This window comes from Phasianus colchicus, chromosome 39 (genome assembly GCF_987193195.1).
Source record: "Phasianus colchicus chromosome 39, bPhaCol1.hap1.1, whole genome shotgun sequence".
NCBI lineage: Eukaryota > Metazoa > Chordata > Aves > Galliformes > Phasianidae > Phasianus > Phasianus colchicus.
This window is the reverse complement of record NC_143474.1, coordinates 1,928,558-1,943,197: the sequence shown is the minus strand read 5'-3', so window position 1 is coordinate 1,943,197 and position 14,640 is coordinate 1,928,558. Positions and strand designations below refer to the sequence as shown.

Sequence of the window (14,640 nt, the reverse complement as noted above, 5' to 3'; positions counted from 1 at the left end):
TATACGGGATTATGTGGGATTATATGCTTTTTGGGTGAGAATATCCAGGTTTGGGATGGGAATATTTGAGGGTGGGATTGTGTGGGTTCAGGGTGGGATTATGGTGGGATTATAGGCATTTAGGGTGGGATTATGAGATTTAACATGGGATTATGAGGGTTTAGGGTGGGATCATGTGGGTAGAAGGTGGGATTATGGTGGGATTTTGTGCATTTAGGGTGGGATTTTAGGGGATTAGAGTGGAATTAAGCGTCTTCACGGTGAACCCCGTGGGATTACGTGGGTTCAGGGTGGGATTAGAGCGGGATTATGTGGGACTCTATGAGACTAAGTGCTTTCACGGCCATCTTAGTGGGATTATGTGGGTTTAGGGCAGGATTAGACTAGGATTACGTGGGGCTGTGTGGGATTAGGGTGGGATTATTTGATATCAGAGCTGGATTAGGGCCGATTGAGGTTGGAGGACCGGCTGAAGGGGGCGCTGTTTTGGGGTGGGAATTGAGGTTGGAGGACCGCCTGCAGGGGGCGCTGTTTTGGGGTGGAATTGAGGTTGGAGGACCGCCTGCAGGGGGCGCTGTTTTTTGGGGAATTGAGGTTGGAGGACCGCCTGCAGGGGGCGCTGTTTTTTGGGGAATTGAGGTTGGAGGACCGCCTGCAGGGGGCGCTGTTTTGGGGTGGAATCGAGGTTGGAGGACCGCCTGCAGGGGGCGCTGTTTTGTTGGGGGGGGGGGAATCGAGGTTGGAGGACCGCCTGCAGGGGGCGCTGTTTTGGGTGGAATTGAGGTTGGAGGACCGCCTGCAGGGGGCGCTGTTTTGGGGGGGAATCGAGGTTGGAGGACCGCCTGCAGGGGGCGCTGTTTTTGGGTGGAATTGAGGTTGGAGGACCGCCTGCAGGGGGCGCTGTTTTTGGGTGGAATTGAGGTTGGAGGACCGCCTGCAGGGGGCGCTGTTTTGGGGGGTGGAATTGAGGTTGGAGGACCGCCTGCAGGGGGCGCTGTTTTGGTGGGGGGGGGGAATTGAGGTTGGAGGACCGCCTGCGGGGGGCGCTGTTTTGTTGGGGGGGGGGAATCGAGGTTGGAGGACCGCCTGCAGGGGGCGCTGTTTTGGGGTGGAATTGAGGTTGGAGGACCGCCTGCAGGGGGCGCTGTTTTGGGGGGTGGAATTGAGGTTGGAGGACCGCCTGCAGGGGGCGCTGTTTTGGTGGGGGGGGGGAATTGAGGTTGGAGGACCGCCTGCGGGGGGCGCTGTTTTGTTGGGGGGGGGGGAATCGAGGTTGGAGGACCGCCTGCAGGGGGCGCTGTTTTGGGGGGTGGAATTGAGGTTGGAGGACCGCCTGCAGGGGGCGCTGTTTTGGGTGGAATTGAGGTTGGAGGACCGCCTGCAGGGGGCGCTGTTTTGGGGGGGAATCGAGGTTGGAGGACCGCCTGCAGGGGGCGCTGTTTTTGGGTGGAATTGAGGTTGGAGGACCGCCTGCAGGGGGCGCTGTTTTGGGGGGTGGAATTGAGGTTGGAGGACCGCCTGCAGGGGGCGCTGTTTTGGTGGGGGGGGGGAATTGAGGTTGGAGGACCGCCTGCGGGGGGCGCTGTTTTGGGGTGAGATTGAGGTTGGAGGACCGCCTGCAGGGGGCGCTGTTTTTTGGGGAATCGAGGTTGGAGGACCGCCTGCAGGGGGCGCTGTTTTGTTGGGGGGGGGAATTGAGGTTGGAGGACCGCCTGCAGGGGGCGCTGTTTTGTTGGGGGGGGGAACTGAGGTTGGAGGACCGCCTGCAGGGGGCGCTGTTTTTGAGGGGTGGGATTGAGGTTGGAGGACCGCCTGCAGGGGGCGCTGTTTTGTTGGGGGGGGGGGGTGGAATCGAGGTTGGAGGACCGCCTGCAGGGGGCGCTGTTTTGGGGGGGGGGAACTGAGGTTGGAGGACCGCCTGCAGGGGGCGCTGTTTTGTTGGGGGGGGGAATTGAGGTTGGAGGACCGCCTGCAGGGGGCGCTGTTTTGGGGTGGGATTGAGGTTGGAGGACCGCCTGCAGGGGGCGCTGTTTTGGGGTGGGAATCGAGGTTGGAGGACCGCCTGCAGGGGGCGCTGTTTTGGGGTGGGATTGAGGTTGGAGGACCGCCTGCAGGGGGCGCTGTTTTTGGGTGGAATTGAGGTTGGAGGACCGCCTGCAGGGGGCGCTGTTTTGGGGGGGAATCGAGGTTGGAGGACCGCCTGCAGGGGGCGCTGTTTTTGGGTGGAATTGAGGTTGGAGGACCGCCTGCAGGGGGCGCTGTTTTGGGGGGTGGAATTGAGGTTGGAGGACCGCCTGCAGGGGGCTTTTTTTTTGGGTGGAATTGAGGTTGGAGGACCGCCTGCAGGGGGCGCTGTTTTGGGGGGGAATCGAGGTTGGAGGACCGCCTGCAGGGGGCGCTGTTTTTGGGTGGAATTGAGGTTGGAGGACCGCCTGCAGGGGGCGCTGTTTTTGGGTGGAATTGAGGTTGGAGGACCGCCTGCAGGGGGCGCTGTTTTGGGGGGTGGAATTGAGGTTGGAGGACCGCCTGCAGGGGGCGCTGTTTTGGGGGGTGGAATTGAGGTTGGAGGACCGCCTGCAGGGGGCGCTGTTTTGGTGGGGGGGGGGAATTGAGGTTGGAGGACCGCCTGCGGGGGGCGCTGTTTTTGGGGTGGAATCGAGGTTGGAGGACCGCCTGCAGGGGGCGCTGTTTTTGGGTGGAATTGAGGTTGGAGGACCGCCTGCAGGGGGCGCTGTTTTTGGGTGGAATTGAGGTTGGAGGACCGCCTGCAGGGGGCGCTGTTTTGGGGTGGGAATCGAGGTTGGAGGACCGCCTGCAGGGGGCGCTGTTTTGGGGTGGGAATCGAGGTTGGAGGACCGCCTGCAGGGGGCGCTGTTTTGGGGGGTGGAATTGAGGTTGGAGGACCGCCTGCAGGGGGCTTTTTTTTTGGGTGGAATTGAGGTTGGAGGACCGCCTGCAGGGGGCGCTGTTTTGGGGGGGAATCGAGGTTGGAGGACCGCCTGCAGGGGGCGCTGTTTTTGGGTGGAATTGAGGTTGGAGGACCGCCTGCAGGGGGCGCTGTTTTTGGGTGGAATTGAGGTTGGAGGACCGCCTGCAGGGGGCGCTGTTTTGGGGGGTGGAATTGAGGTTGGAGGACCGCCTGCAGGGGGCGCTGTTTTGGGGGGTGGAATTGAGGTTGGAGGACCGCCTGCAGGGGGCGCTGTTTTGGTGGGGGGGGGGAATTGAGGTTGGAGGACCGCCTGCGGGGGGCGCTGTTTTTGGGGTGGAATCGAGGTTGGAGGACCGCCTGCAGGGGGCGCTGTTTTGTTGGGGGGGGGAATTGAGGTTGGAGGACCGCCTGCGGGGGGCGCTGTTTTGGGGTGGGATTGAGGTTGGAGGACCGCCTGCAGGGGGCGCTGTTTTTGGGGTGGAATCGAGGTTGGAGGACCGCCTGCAGGGGGCGCTGTTTCCGCAGGGCGCCGCTCCGTGGCCCAGCAGCGGCGCGGTGTGACGGTGACCATCGACGATCCGGTGCGAGCCGCCCCTCGCCCCTCCCCCCCCCGCGCCCGCCCCACCCCCATCGTTCATCTCTGCAATCTGGTGAGAGTCGCTTTTTTGGGGCGAAAAAGGGCCGGTTTGGGTCAAACGGGGGTTTGGGGGGGGGAAGTGGGGGGGAGTTGGGGGGGAAGTGGGGCTGAAATGGGTCGCAGAAGGGCTGGGAGAAAGGATAAAAGTGGTGGGGAAGGGATGGAAAATGGAGCAAAAGGGGCTGCGGACCCTCAAAGTGACCCCAAATCCCCCCATACCGACCCCAAATCCCCCCCAAATCCCCCCATACCCCCATGTTGACCCCATATCCCCCCATATTCCCCCATACCCTCACACTGACTCCATATCCCCCCATACTGACCCCAGATCCCCCCCAAATCCCCCCATATTGACCCCAGGTCCCCCCCATACCCCCATACTGACCCCATATCCCCCCATACCGACCCCATATCCCCCCCAATATCCCCCCATACCCCCATGTTGACCCCACATCCCCCCCTATCCCCCCATACCTGCAAAGTGACCCCATATCCCCCCATACTGACCCTAGATCCCCTCCAAATCCCCCCATACTGACCCCAGATCCCTCCCAAATCCTCCCATATTGACCCCAGGTCCCCCCCATACCCCCATACTGACCCCATATCCCCCCATACTGACCCCATATCCCCCCCAATATCCCCCCATACCCCCATACTGACCCTATATCCCCCCATTTTGACCCCATATCCCCTCATATCCCCCCATACCCCCAAAGTGACCCCATATCCCCCCATACTGACCCCATATCCCCCCATACCGACCCCATACCCCCCCCAGGCCCCCCCCCACTGACTGTGTGCCCCCCATACCTCCTCATACCCCCCCATATCCCCCCCATACAGACCCCATACCCTGCCATGACCCCCCCAATGACTTTGTGCCCCCCATACTCCCTCATACCCCCCCATACCCCCCATATCCCCCCATACTGACCCCATATCCCCCCATACCCCCCCATATCCCCCCATATCCCCCCATATCCCCTCATTCTGACCCCATACTCTCCCATATCCCCCCATACTGACCCCATATCCCCCCCTACACCCCCATATCTTCCCATACTGACCCTATATCCCTTCGTATCCCCCCATATACATCCATATCCCCTCATTTTGACCCCATACCCCCCCATATCCCGCCATATCCCCCCATACTGACCTCATATCCCCCCATACCCCCCATATCCCCCCATACTGACCCCATATCCCCCCATATCCCCCCATATCCCCTCATTCTGACCCCATACTCTCCCATATCCCCCCATACTGACCCCATATCCCCCCCTACACCCCCATATCCTCCCATACTGACCCTATATCCCTCCATATCCCCCCATATACATCCATATCCCCTCATTTTGACCCCATACCCCCCCATATCCCGCCATATCCCCCCATACTGACCCCATATCCCTCCATACCCCCCCCTATTCCCCCATATCCCCCCATAACCCCCCATATCCCCCCATACCGACCCCATACCCCCCCGGGACCCCCCCCAGACCCCCCACAACTGACTGTGTGCCCCCCATACCCCCTCATATCCCCCCATATCCCCCCATACTGACCCCATACCCCCCCATATCCCCCCATGTCCCCCCATACTGACCCCATGTCCCCCCATACCGACCCCATACCCCCCCGGACCCCCCCCAGACCCCCCACAACTGACTGTGTGCCCCCCATACCCCCTCATATCCCCCCATACTGATCCCATATCCCCCATATCCTCCCATATCCCCCCATACTGACCCTATATCCCCCCATATCCCCCCATATCCCCCCATACTGACCCTATATCCCCCCATGCCGACCCCATACCCCCCCGGGACCCCCCCCAGGCCCCCCCCCACTGTCTGTGTGCCCCCCATACCCCCTCATATCCCCCCATACTGACTCCATATCCCCCATATCCTCCCATATTCTCCATATCCTTCCATATCCCCCCATACCGACCCCATATCCCCCCATATCCCCCCATATCCCCCCATACCGACCCCATATCCCCCCATACCGACCCCATACCCCCCCAGGACCCCCCCCACGCCCCCCCCTTACTGACTGTGTGCCCCCCCAGGTTCGGCCGTTCACTCTGGGGCAGCTGAAGGCGCTGCTGGGCCGCACGGGGACGCTGAGGGAGGACGGATTTTGGATCGACCGCATCAAATCCCACTGCTACGTCACTGTGAGCAGCTGGGGGGGGCAGCCGTGGGGCTCTGGGGGGCTCTATGGGGTCTCTGTGGGTTTCTGTGGGGCTCTATGGGGTCTCTGTGGGTCCCTGGGGGTCTTTATGGGGCTCTATGGGGTCTCTGTGGGGCTCTATGGGGTCTCTGTGGGTCCCTGGGGGTCTTTATGGGGCTCTGTGGGGTCTCTGTGGGGTTCTGTGGTGCTCTAGGGGTCCCTGGGGGTCTTTATGGGGTTCTGTGGGGCTCTATGGGGTCCTTGGGGGTCTCGGTGGGGTTCTGTGGGGCTCTGTGGGGTCCCTGGGGGTCTCTGTGGGGCTCTATGGGGTCCCTGGGGGTCTTTATGGGGCTCTGTGGGGTCTCTGTGGGGTTCTGTGGGGCTCTAGGGGTCCCTGGGGGTCTTTATGGGGCTCTATGGGGTCTCTGTGGGGTTCTGTAGGGCTCTGGGTGTCCCTGGAGGGCTCTATGGGGTCTCTGTGGGTTTCTCTGGGTCTTCATGGGGCTTTATGGGGTCCCTGGGGGTCTTTATGGGGCTCTATGGGGTCTCTGTGGGGTTCTGTGGGGCTCTGGGGGGTCCCTGGGGGTCTTTATGGGGTTCTGTGGGGCTCTATGGGGTCCCTGGGGGTCTCTGTGGGGTTCTGTGGGGCTCTATGGGGTCCCTGGGGGTCTCTGTGGGGTTCTGTGGGGCTCTAGGGGTCCCTGGGGGTCTTTATGGGGCTCTGTGGGGTCTCTGTGGGGTTCTGTAGGGCTCTGGGTGTCCCTGGGGGGCTCTATGGGATCTCTGTGGGTTCCTGTGGGTCTTTATGGGGCTCTATGGGGTCCCTGGGGGGTTCTGGGGGTCTCTGGGGGTCTCTGTGGGGTTCTGTGGGGCTCTAGGGGTCCCTGGGAGTCATGGGGCTCTATGGGTTCTGTGGGGCTCTAGGGGGGTCTTTATGGGGCTCTGTGGGGTTTCTGTGGGGTTCTGTGGGGCTCTAGGGGTCCCTGTGGGTCTTTATGGGGCTCTATGGGGTCTCTGTGGGGTTCTGTAGGGCTCTGGGTGTCCCTGGGGGGCTCTATGGGATCTCTGTGGGTTCCTGTGGGTCTTTATGGGGCTCTATGGGGTCTCTGTGGGGTTCTGTAGGGCTCTGGGTGTCCCTGGGGGGCTCTATGGGGTCTCTGTGGGTCCCTGTGGGTCTTTATGGGGCTTTGTGGGGTCCCTGGGGGTCTTTATGGGGCTCTATGGGGTCTTTGTGGGGTTCTGTGGGGCTCTAGGGGTCCCTGGGGGTCTTTATGGGGCTCTATGGGGTCTCTGTGGGGTTCTGTGGGGCTCTGTGGGGTCCCTGGGGGTCTTTATGGGGTTCTGTGGGGCTCTATGGGGTCCCTGGGGGTCTTTATGGGGCTCTATGGGGTCTCTGTGCGGTTCTGTGATGCTCTGGGGGGCTCTGGGGGGCTCTATGGGGTCTCTGTGGGTTCCTGTGGGTCTTTATAGGGCTCTATGGGGTCCCTGGGGGTCTTTATTGGGCCCTATGGGGTCTCTTTGGGGTTCCGTGGGTCTTTATGGGGTCTTTATGGAGCTCTGTGGGGTTTCTGTGGGGTTCTGTGGGGCTCTAGGGGTCCCTGGGGGTCCTTATGGGGCTCTATGGGGTCTCTGTGGGGTTCTGTGGGGCTCTGGGGGGTCCCTGGGGGTCTTTATGGGGTTCTGTGGGGCTCTAGGGGTCCCTGGGGGTCTTTATGGGGCTCTATGGGGTCTCTGTGGGGTTCTGTAGGGCTCTGGGGGTCCCTGGGGGGCTCTATGGGGTCTCTGTGGGTTCCTGTGGGTCTTTATGGGGCTCTATGGGGTCCCTGGGTGTCTTCATGGGGCTCTGTGGGGTCTCTGTGGGGTTCTGTGGGGCTCTAGGGGTCCCTGGGGGTCTTTATGGGGCTCTATGGGGTCTTTGTGGGGTTCTGTGGGGCTCTAGGGGTCCCTGGGGGTCTTTATGGGGCTCTATGGGGTCTTTGTGGGGTTCTGTGGGGCTCTATGGGGTCCCTGGGGGTCTTTATGGGGTTCTGTGGGGCTCTATGGGGTCCTTGGGGGTCTCTGTGGGGTTCTGTGGGGCTCTAGGGGTCCCTGGGGGTCTTTATGGGGCTCTATGGGGTCTCTGTGGGGTTCTGTGGGGCTCTGTGGGTCCCTGGGGGTCTTTATGGGGCTCTGTGGGGTTCTGTGGGGCTCTAGGGGTCCCTGGGGGTCTTTATGGGGCTCTATGGGGTCTCTGTGGGTTCCTGTGGGTCTTTATGGGGCTCTATGGGATCCCTGGGGGTCCCTGTGGGGCTCTAGGAGTCTCTATGGGTCTCTATGTGGTGTCTATGAATCCCTGTGGGTCCGTATGTTTTCCTATGGGGTCCCTATGGGTCCCTATGGGTTTCTATGGGGTTTCTATGGGTCCCTGTGGGTCTCTATGGGTCTCTATGGGTCCCTGTCGGTCCCTGTGGGTCTCTATGGGTCTCTGTGGGGTGTTTATGAATCCCTGTGGGTCCATATGTTTTCCTATGGGGTCACTATGTGTCCCTATGAGTCCCTATGGGTCCCTATGGGTTTCTGTGGGGTTTTTATGGGTACCAGTGGGTCTCTATGGGTCTCCATGGGTGTCTATGGGTCCCTGTGGGTCCTTATGGGTCTCTATGGGTCCCTGTGAGTCTCTATGGGTCTCTATGGGTCCCTTTGGGTCCCTATGGGTCCCTATGGGTTTCTATGGGTTTCTATAGGGTTTCTATGGGTACCTGTGGGTCTCTATGGGTCTCTATGGGTCTCTATGGGGTGCCTATGAATCCCTGTGGGTCCGTATGTTTTCCTATGGGGTCCCTATGTGTCCCTATGAGTTCCTATGGGTCCCTATGGGTCTCTATGGGTCTCTATGGGTCCCTGTCGGTCTCTATGGGTCTCTATGGGTCCCTGTGGGTCTCTATGGGTCTCTATGGGTCCCTGTCGGTTCCTGTGGGTCTCTATGGGTCTCTATGGGTCCCTGTGGGTCTCTATGGGTCTCTATGGGGTGCCTATGAATCCCTGTGGGTCCGTATGTTTCCTATTGGGTCCCTATGAGTCCCTATGGGTCCCTATGGGTTTCTGTGGGTTTTCTATGGGTCCGTGTGGGTCCGTACGTGTTCCTACGGGGTCCGTATGCGTGTCTATGGGGCTGCCCCACAGTACACGTCGGTGGAGGAGGCCGCAGCCACGCGGGAAGCTCTGCACGGCGTCCGATGGCCGCAGTCCAACCCCAAAGTCTTGGCAGCGGATTTCGCCGAGCAGGAAGAGGTGGGGGATGTGTGGGGTGGGGGATGTGTGGGGTGGGGGATGTGTGGGGTGGGGGATGTGTGGGGTGGGGGGTGTGTGGGGTGGGGGATGTGTGGGGTGGGGGATGTGTGGGGTGGGGGGTGTGTGGGGTGGGGGGGTGGGGGGGTGGGAGAGGGGTCTCTATGGGTCTCTATGGGTCTTTATGGGTCTTTATGGGTCTCTATGGGTCTCTGTGGGTTTCTGTGGGGTTCCTGTGGGTTTGTGTGGGGTGGGGGGGTCTCTACGGGTCTCTGTGGGTTTCTGTGGGGTTCTTATAGTTCTCTATGGGTCCCTATGCGTTTGTATGGGTCCCTATGGGTTACTGTGGGTCTCTATGGGTCCCTGTGTGTCTCTGTGGGTCTCTATGGGACTCTATGGGTCCCTGTGGGTCCGAATGGGTCTCTATGGGTCTCTGTGGGTTTCTGTGGGGTTTGTGTGGGTTTGTGTGGGGTGGGGGGTCTGTATGGGTCTCTATGGGTTTCTGTGGGGTTCCTATAGTTCTCTATGGGTCCCTATGTGTTTGTATGGGTCCCTATGGGTCCCTATGGGTCTCTATGGGTCCCTGTGGGTCCGAATGGGTCTCTATGGGTCTCTATGGGTCTTTATGGGTCTTTATGGGTCTCTATGGGTCTCTGTGTGTTTCTGTGGGGTTCCTGTGGGTTTGTGTGGGGTGGGGGGGGCTCTATGGGTCTCTGTGGGTTTCTGTGGGGTCCCTGTGGGGCTCTATGGGTCCCTATGGGTCTCTGTGGGAACCTTTGGGTCTCTGTAGGTCCCTATGGGTCTCTATGGGTCTCTGTGGGTCCCTATGGGTCTCTATGGGTCTCTATGGGGTTTGTGGGTCCCTATGGGTCTCTATGGGTTTCCTATAGGTCTCTATGGGTCGCTATGGGTCCCTATGGGTCCCTATGGGTCTCCATGGGTACCTATGGGTCCCTATGGGTCTCTATGGGTGCCTATGGGTCCCTATGGGTCCCTGTGGGTCCCTGTGGGTCTCTATGGGTCTCTATGGGGTCTTTGTGGGACTCTGTGTGTCTCTATGGGGTTCCTGTGTGGTCTGTGGGTCTCTATGGGGCCTGTGGGTCTCTATGGGGTCCCTATGGGTCTCTATGGGTCCCTATGGGTCTCTATGGTTCCCTAAGGGGCACACGGTGGGCGTGTCCCCCAATAAGCCCCGCCCCCAACCCCGCCCCATCTGCCCCCGTTCAGCTCGACTTCCACCGCGGCCTCTCATTGGACGGCGCCGGCACGTGGGCGGGGCCAGGAGGAGGAGGAGGCGGAGCCACGGGAGCGGTGGGCGGGACTTCCGGCGGGCCGGCGGTGGGCGGATCCTCTCAGGGGGCGTGTCCCCGCGGATCGGGGGCGGGGCTTCGCGAGGGGGCGGGGCTTCGGGCGGAACGGGAACGGGCATTGGCTCGCCGGGAGCGGGCGCGGGGGGAACGCGAATGGGATCGCGACAAAGGGGCGGGGCCCGCGCCTAGCCCCGCCCCCGCTCAGCCTGGCCACGCCCCTTCGCCCGGAGGCTCCGCCCCCGCATCCGGAGGAAGCTCCGCCCACCGGGATTCCAGGCCACGCCCCTCCAGGGGAGGGGGAGGGGGAGAGAGGGGGCGGCCCAGGGAGCAGCGCCCCGAAAAGAGAGGTATGGGGGGGTCAGCGGGGGCTATGGGGTGGTTATGGGGGGTATGGGGTGGCTATGGGGTGGTTATGGGGTGGTTATGGGGAGCTATGGGGTGGTTATGGGGGTTATCGGGATTATGGGGGCTATGGGGTGGTTATGGGGTGCTATGGGGTGGTTATGGGGGAATTATGGGGGTTATCGGGATTATGGGGGTATGGGGTGGTTATGGGGTGCTATGTGGTTGTTATGGGGTGGTTATGGGGGGTTATGGGGTGGTTATGGGGTGGTATGGGTGGTTATGGGGGGCTATGGGGTGGTTATGGGGTGCTATGGGTGGTTATGGGGGGCTATGGGGTGGTTATGGGGCGCTATGGGGTGGTTTTGGGGTGCTATGGGGTGGATATGGGGTGCTATGGGGTGGATATGGGGGGATATGGGGGGTTATGGGGGGTTATTGGGGGATTGTGGGGCTTTGGGGTGGATATGGGGCGATATGGGGTGGTTATGGGGCAATTATGGGGGTTATCAGGGGATTATGGGGGCTATGGGGTATTATGGGGTGGTTATGGGGTGGTTCTGGGGGTTATCAGGGGATTATGGGGGCTATGGGGTGGTTATTGGGGGTTACAAGTTGGTTATGGGGGGTTATGGGGTGGTTATGGGGTGGTATGGGTGGTTATGGGGGGCTATGGGGTGGTTATGGGGTGCTATGGGTGGTTATGGGGGGCTATGGGGTGGTTATGGGGTGGTTATGGGTGGTTATGGGGGGCTATGGGGTGGTTATGGGGTGCTATGGGGTGGATATGGGGTGCTATGGGGTGGATATGGGGGGATATGGGGTGGATATGGGGTGCTATGGGGTGGATATGGGGGGTTATTGGGGGATTGTGGGGCTTTGGGGTGGATATGGGGCGATATGGGGTGGTTATGGGGCAATTATGGGGGTTATCAGGGGATTATGGGGGCTATGGGGTGTTATGGGGTGGTTATGGGGTGGTTTTGGGGGTTATCAGGGGATTATGGGGGCTATGGGGTGGTTTAGCGGGGGTGCAGGTTGCTTATGGGGGGTTATGGGGTGGTTATGGGGGGCTGTAGGCTGCTATGGGGTGGTTATAGGGTGTTATGGGGTGGTTATGGGGGGCTATGGGGTGGTTATGGGGTGCTATAGGGGGCTATGGGGTGGATATGGGGGGATGTGGGGTGGTTATGGGGTGCTATGGGGGATCATGGGGGGTTATGGAGGGATTATGGGGGGCTATGGGGTGGTTATGGGGCGCTATGGGGTGGTTATGGGGTGTCATAGGGTGGTTATGGGGCGCTATGGGGGGTTATAGGGTGGTTATGGGGCGCTGTGGGGTGGTTATGGGGCGCTATGGGGTGGTTATGGGGTGTCATAGGGTGGTTATGGGGCGCTATGGGGGGTTATAGGGTGGTTATGGGGCGCTGTGGGGTGGTTATGGGGCGCTATGGGGTGGTTATGGGGTGTCATAGGGTGGTTATGGGGTGGTTATGGGGCGCTATGAGGGGTTATAGGGTGGTTATGGGGCACTATGGGGTGGTTATGGGGCAGGAAAGGGGCGGGGCTATGCACGCAGTGGGCGTGTCCAAACGTGGCCCCGCCTCTTCCGGCAGAAAAAGCCCCAGAAGAGCCTCCTGCAAAACTATTGGACGACCTCTTCCGGAAGACCAAGGCGGCGCCGTGCATCTATTGGCTGCCGCTGACCGACAGCCAGGTGGGCGGGACTTCCGGTGGGCGGGGCTAACCCAACCCCCTCTGCTTTCCATAGGAATGAATTGAGGGGTGGGCGGGGCTTCGGAGTGGGCGGGGCCACAGCGATGCTCCGCCCCCTTTTTTCTTTTTCTTCTGAATTTCCACGTTTTTTTCCCAAATATTTTCGTATTTTATCCAAATATTCGCTTTATTTTCATGGATTTTTCCACCTTTGTCCCCAAAATCCCGATTTTTACCCTACAGACGACTGTATTTTCCCAAAAACCCCCAGGTTTCCCCCAAATGTCCCCAAATTTCCCCCAAATATCCCCAGATTTCCCCATAAATCCCCACATTTCCCCCAAATATCCCCACATTTCCCCATAAATCCCCACATTTCCCCCAAATATCCCCAGATTTTGCCCAACTATCCCCATATTTCCTCAGAAATCCCCCTATTTCCTCCAAACATCCCCAGATTTCCACATAAATCCCCACATTTCCCCAAATATCCCCGGATTTCCCCATAAATCCCCACATTTCCCCCAAATATCCCCAGATATACCCAAATATCCCCACATTTTCCCCAAATATCCCCGGATTTCCCTATAAATCTCCACATTTTCCCCAAATATCCACACATTTCCCCATAAATCCCCACATTTCCCCCAAATATCCCCACATTTCCCCCAAATTTCCCCCAGATTGCCCCATAAATCCCTACATTTCCCCCAAATATCCCCGGATTTCCGCAAATATCCCCACATTTCCCCCAAATATCCCCGGATTTCCCCATAAATCCCCACATTTCCCCCAAATATCCCCAGATATACCCAAATATCCCCACATTTTCCCCAAATATCCCCGGATTTCCCTATAAATCCCCACATTTTCCCCAAATATCCCCACATTTCCCCATAAATCCCCAGATTTCCCCCAAATATCCCCAGATTTGCCCCAAATATCCCCTTTTTTCCCCCAAATATCCCCGTATTTTTCTATCAGTGCTCATATTTCCCACAGGTCTTCTTATATTTCCTCAAAAATGCCACATTTCCCCCAAATATCCCCAGATTTCCCCATAAATCCCCACATTTTCCCCAGATTTTCCCATAAATCCCCACATTTCCCCCAAATATCCCCAGATTTTGCCCAAATATCCACCTATTTTCCCCAAATATTCCTGTATTTCTCTACAAATCCCCACGTTTCCCCCATATATCCCCATATCTCCCTTTGTTTGCCCAAATTCCCCTTTTTCCCCCCAAAACCCCACCCCTATTTCCCCCCATCCCCTCCCCCACCCCCAAATCCGCTTCCTTTGCCCAAATTTTGCTCATTTTCCCCCATTTTCCCCCCATCTTCCCCTCCATACATCCCTCCCCCATTCATTGCCCTCTAAAAGCCCCTCCCATCCCCCAAGCCACGCCCCCTTTCCTAAGCCCCGCCCCTTCCCTAAGCCCCGCCCCTTCCTTCCCCATAGCCCCTCCCCTTTTTCACTATTCTCCCCCATTATCCCCCTTTCTTTGCCCAAATTCCCCATTTTCCCCCCCAAACCTCACCCCATATCCCTCCCCCACCCCCAAATCCACTTCCTTTGCCCAAATTTTGCTCATTTTTCCCCATTTTCCCCATTTTCCCCCATCTTCCCCCCCATGGATCCCTCCCCCATTCATGGATCCCTCCCCCATTCATTGTCCTCTAAGCCCCGCCCCTTCCCTTAAGCCCCGCCCACCCCACAAGCCCCGCCCCCTCACCCCCCCCATTGCTGGCCTTTTGCTCAAAATTGCCTTTTTTCTCCCCAAACCCCCACCCCTATTTCCCTCCACCTCCTCCCCCACCCCCAAATCCACTTCCTTTGCCTAAATTTTGCTCATTTTCCCCCATTTTCCCCCATCTTCCCCCCATACATCCCTCTCCCATTCATTGCCCTCTAAAAGCCCCTCCCATCCCCCAAGCCCCGCCCCCTTCCCTAAGCCCCGCCCCCTCCTTCCCCATTGCCCAAAATTGCCTTTTTTCTCCCCAAACCCCCACCCCTATTTCCCTCCACCTCCCCCCCCACCCCCAAATCCACTTCCTTTGCCCAAATTTTGCTCATTTTCCCCCATTTTCCCCCATCTTCCCCCCATACATCCCTCTCCCATTCATTGCCCTCTAAAAGCCCCTCCCATCCCCCAAGCCCCGCCCCCTTCCCTAAGCCCCGCCCCCTCCTTCCCCATTGCCCAAAATTGCCTTTTTTCTCCCCAAACCCCCACCCCTATTTCCCTCCACCTCCC

At 59.3% G+C, this 14,640-nt stretch overlaps 2 protein-coding genes across 5 annotated transcripts in view; both read left to right on the top strand.

Moving 5' to 3' along the window:
• ACIN1 (apoptotic chromatin condensation inducer 1) overlaps window positions 1-14,640 on the top strand; it is a 48,428-nt gene that overhangs the window by 31,810 nt on the left and 1,978 nt on the right. For 2 of the 4 annotated variants that reach the window (XM_090130117.1, XM_090130118.1), the window contains 5 exons: window positions 3,437-3,579; window positions 5,647-5,754; window positions 8,913-9,020; window positions 10,245-10,674; window positions 12,286-12,386. In XM_090130117.1, coding sequence (XP_089986243.1) covers window positions 3,437-3,579; window positions 5,647-5,754; window positions 8,913-9,020; window positions 10,245-10,674; window positions 12,286-12,386 — 890 coding nt within the window. The remainder of the gene's footprint in view (window positions 1-3,436; window positions 3,580-5,646; window positions 5,755-8,912; window positions 9,021-10,244; window positions 10,675-12,285; window positions 12,387-14,640) is intronic. The other 2 variants (XM_090130120.1, XM_090130119.1) reach the window with 1 other exon arrangement.
• Window positions 174-3,225, top strand: LOC149913315 (uncharacterized). Its single transcript, XM_090130106.1, has 5 exons — window positions 174-186; window positions 1,220-1,457; window positions 2,096-2,373; window positions 2,562-2,846; window positions 2,987-3,225. Exons 1-5 carry the CDS (start codon window positions 174-176, stop codon window positions 3,223-3,225), a joined length of 1,053 nt encoding a protein of 350 aa, XP_089986232.1.

Bases quoted from the DNA above. Each gene is read 5' to 3' on its own strand.
- LOC149913315 (XM_090130106.1), top strand. The intron at 2,374-2,561 runs GTTGGAGGACCG...GGTGGAATTGAG, and splicing joins TGTTTTGGGGGGGAATCGAG to GTTGGAGGACCGCCTGCAGG. The intron at 2,847-2,986 runs GTTGGAGGACCG...GGGGGAATCGAG, and splicing joins GTTTTGGGGTGGGAATCGAG to GTTGGAGGACCGCCTGCAGG.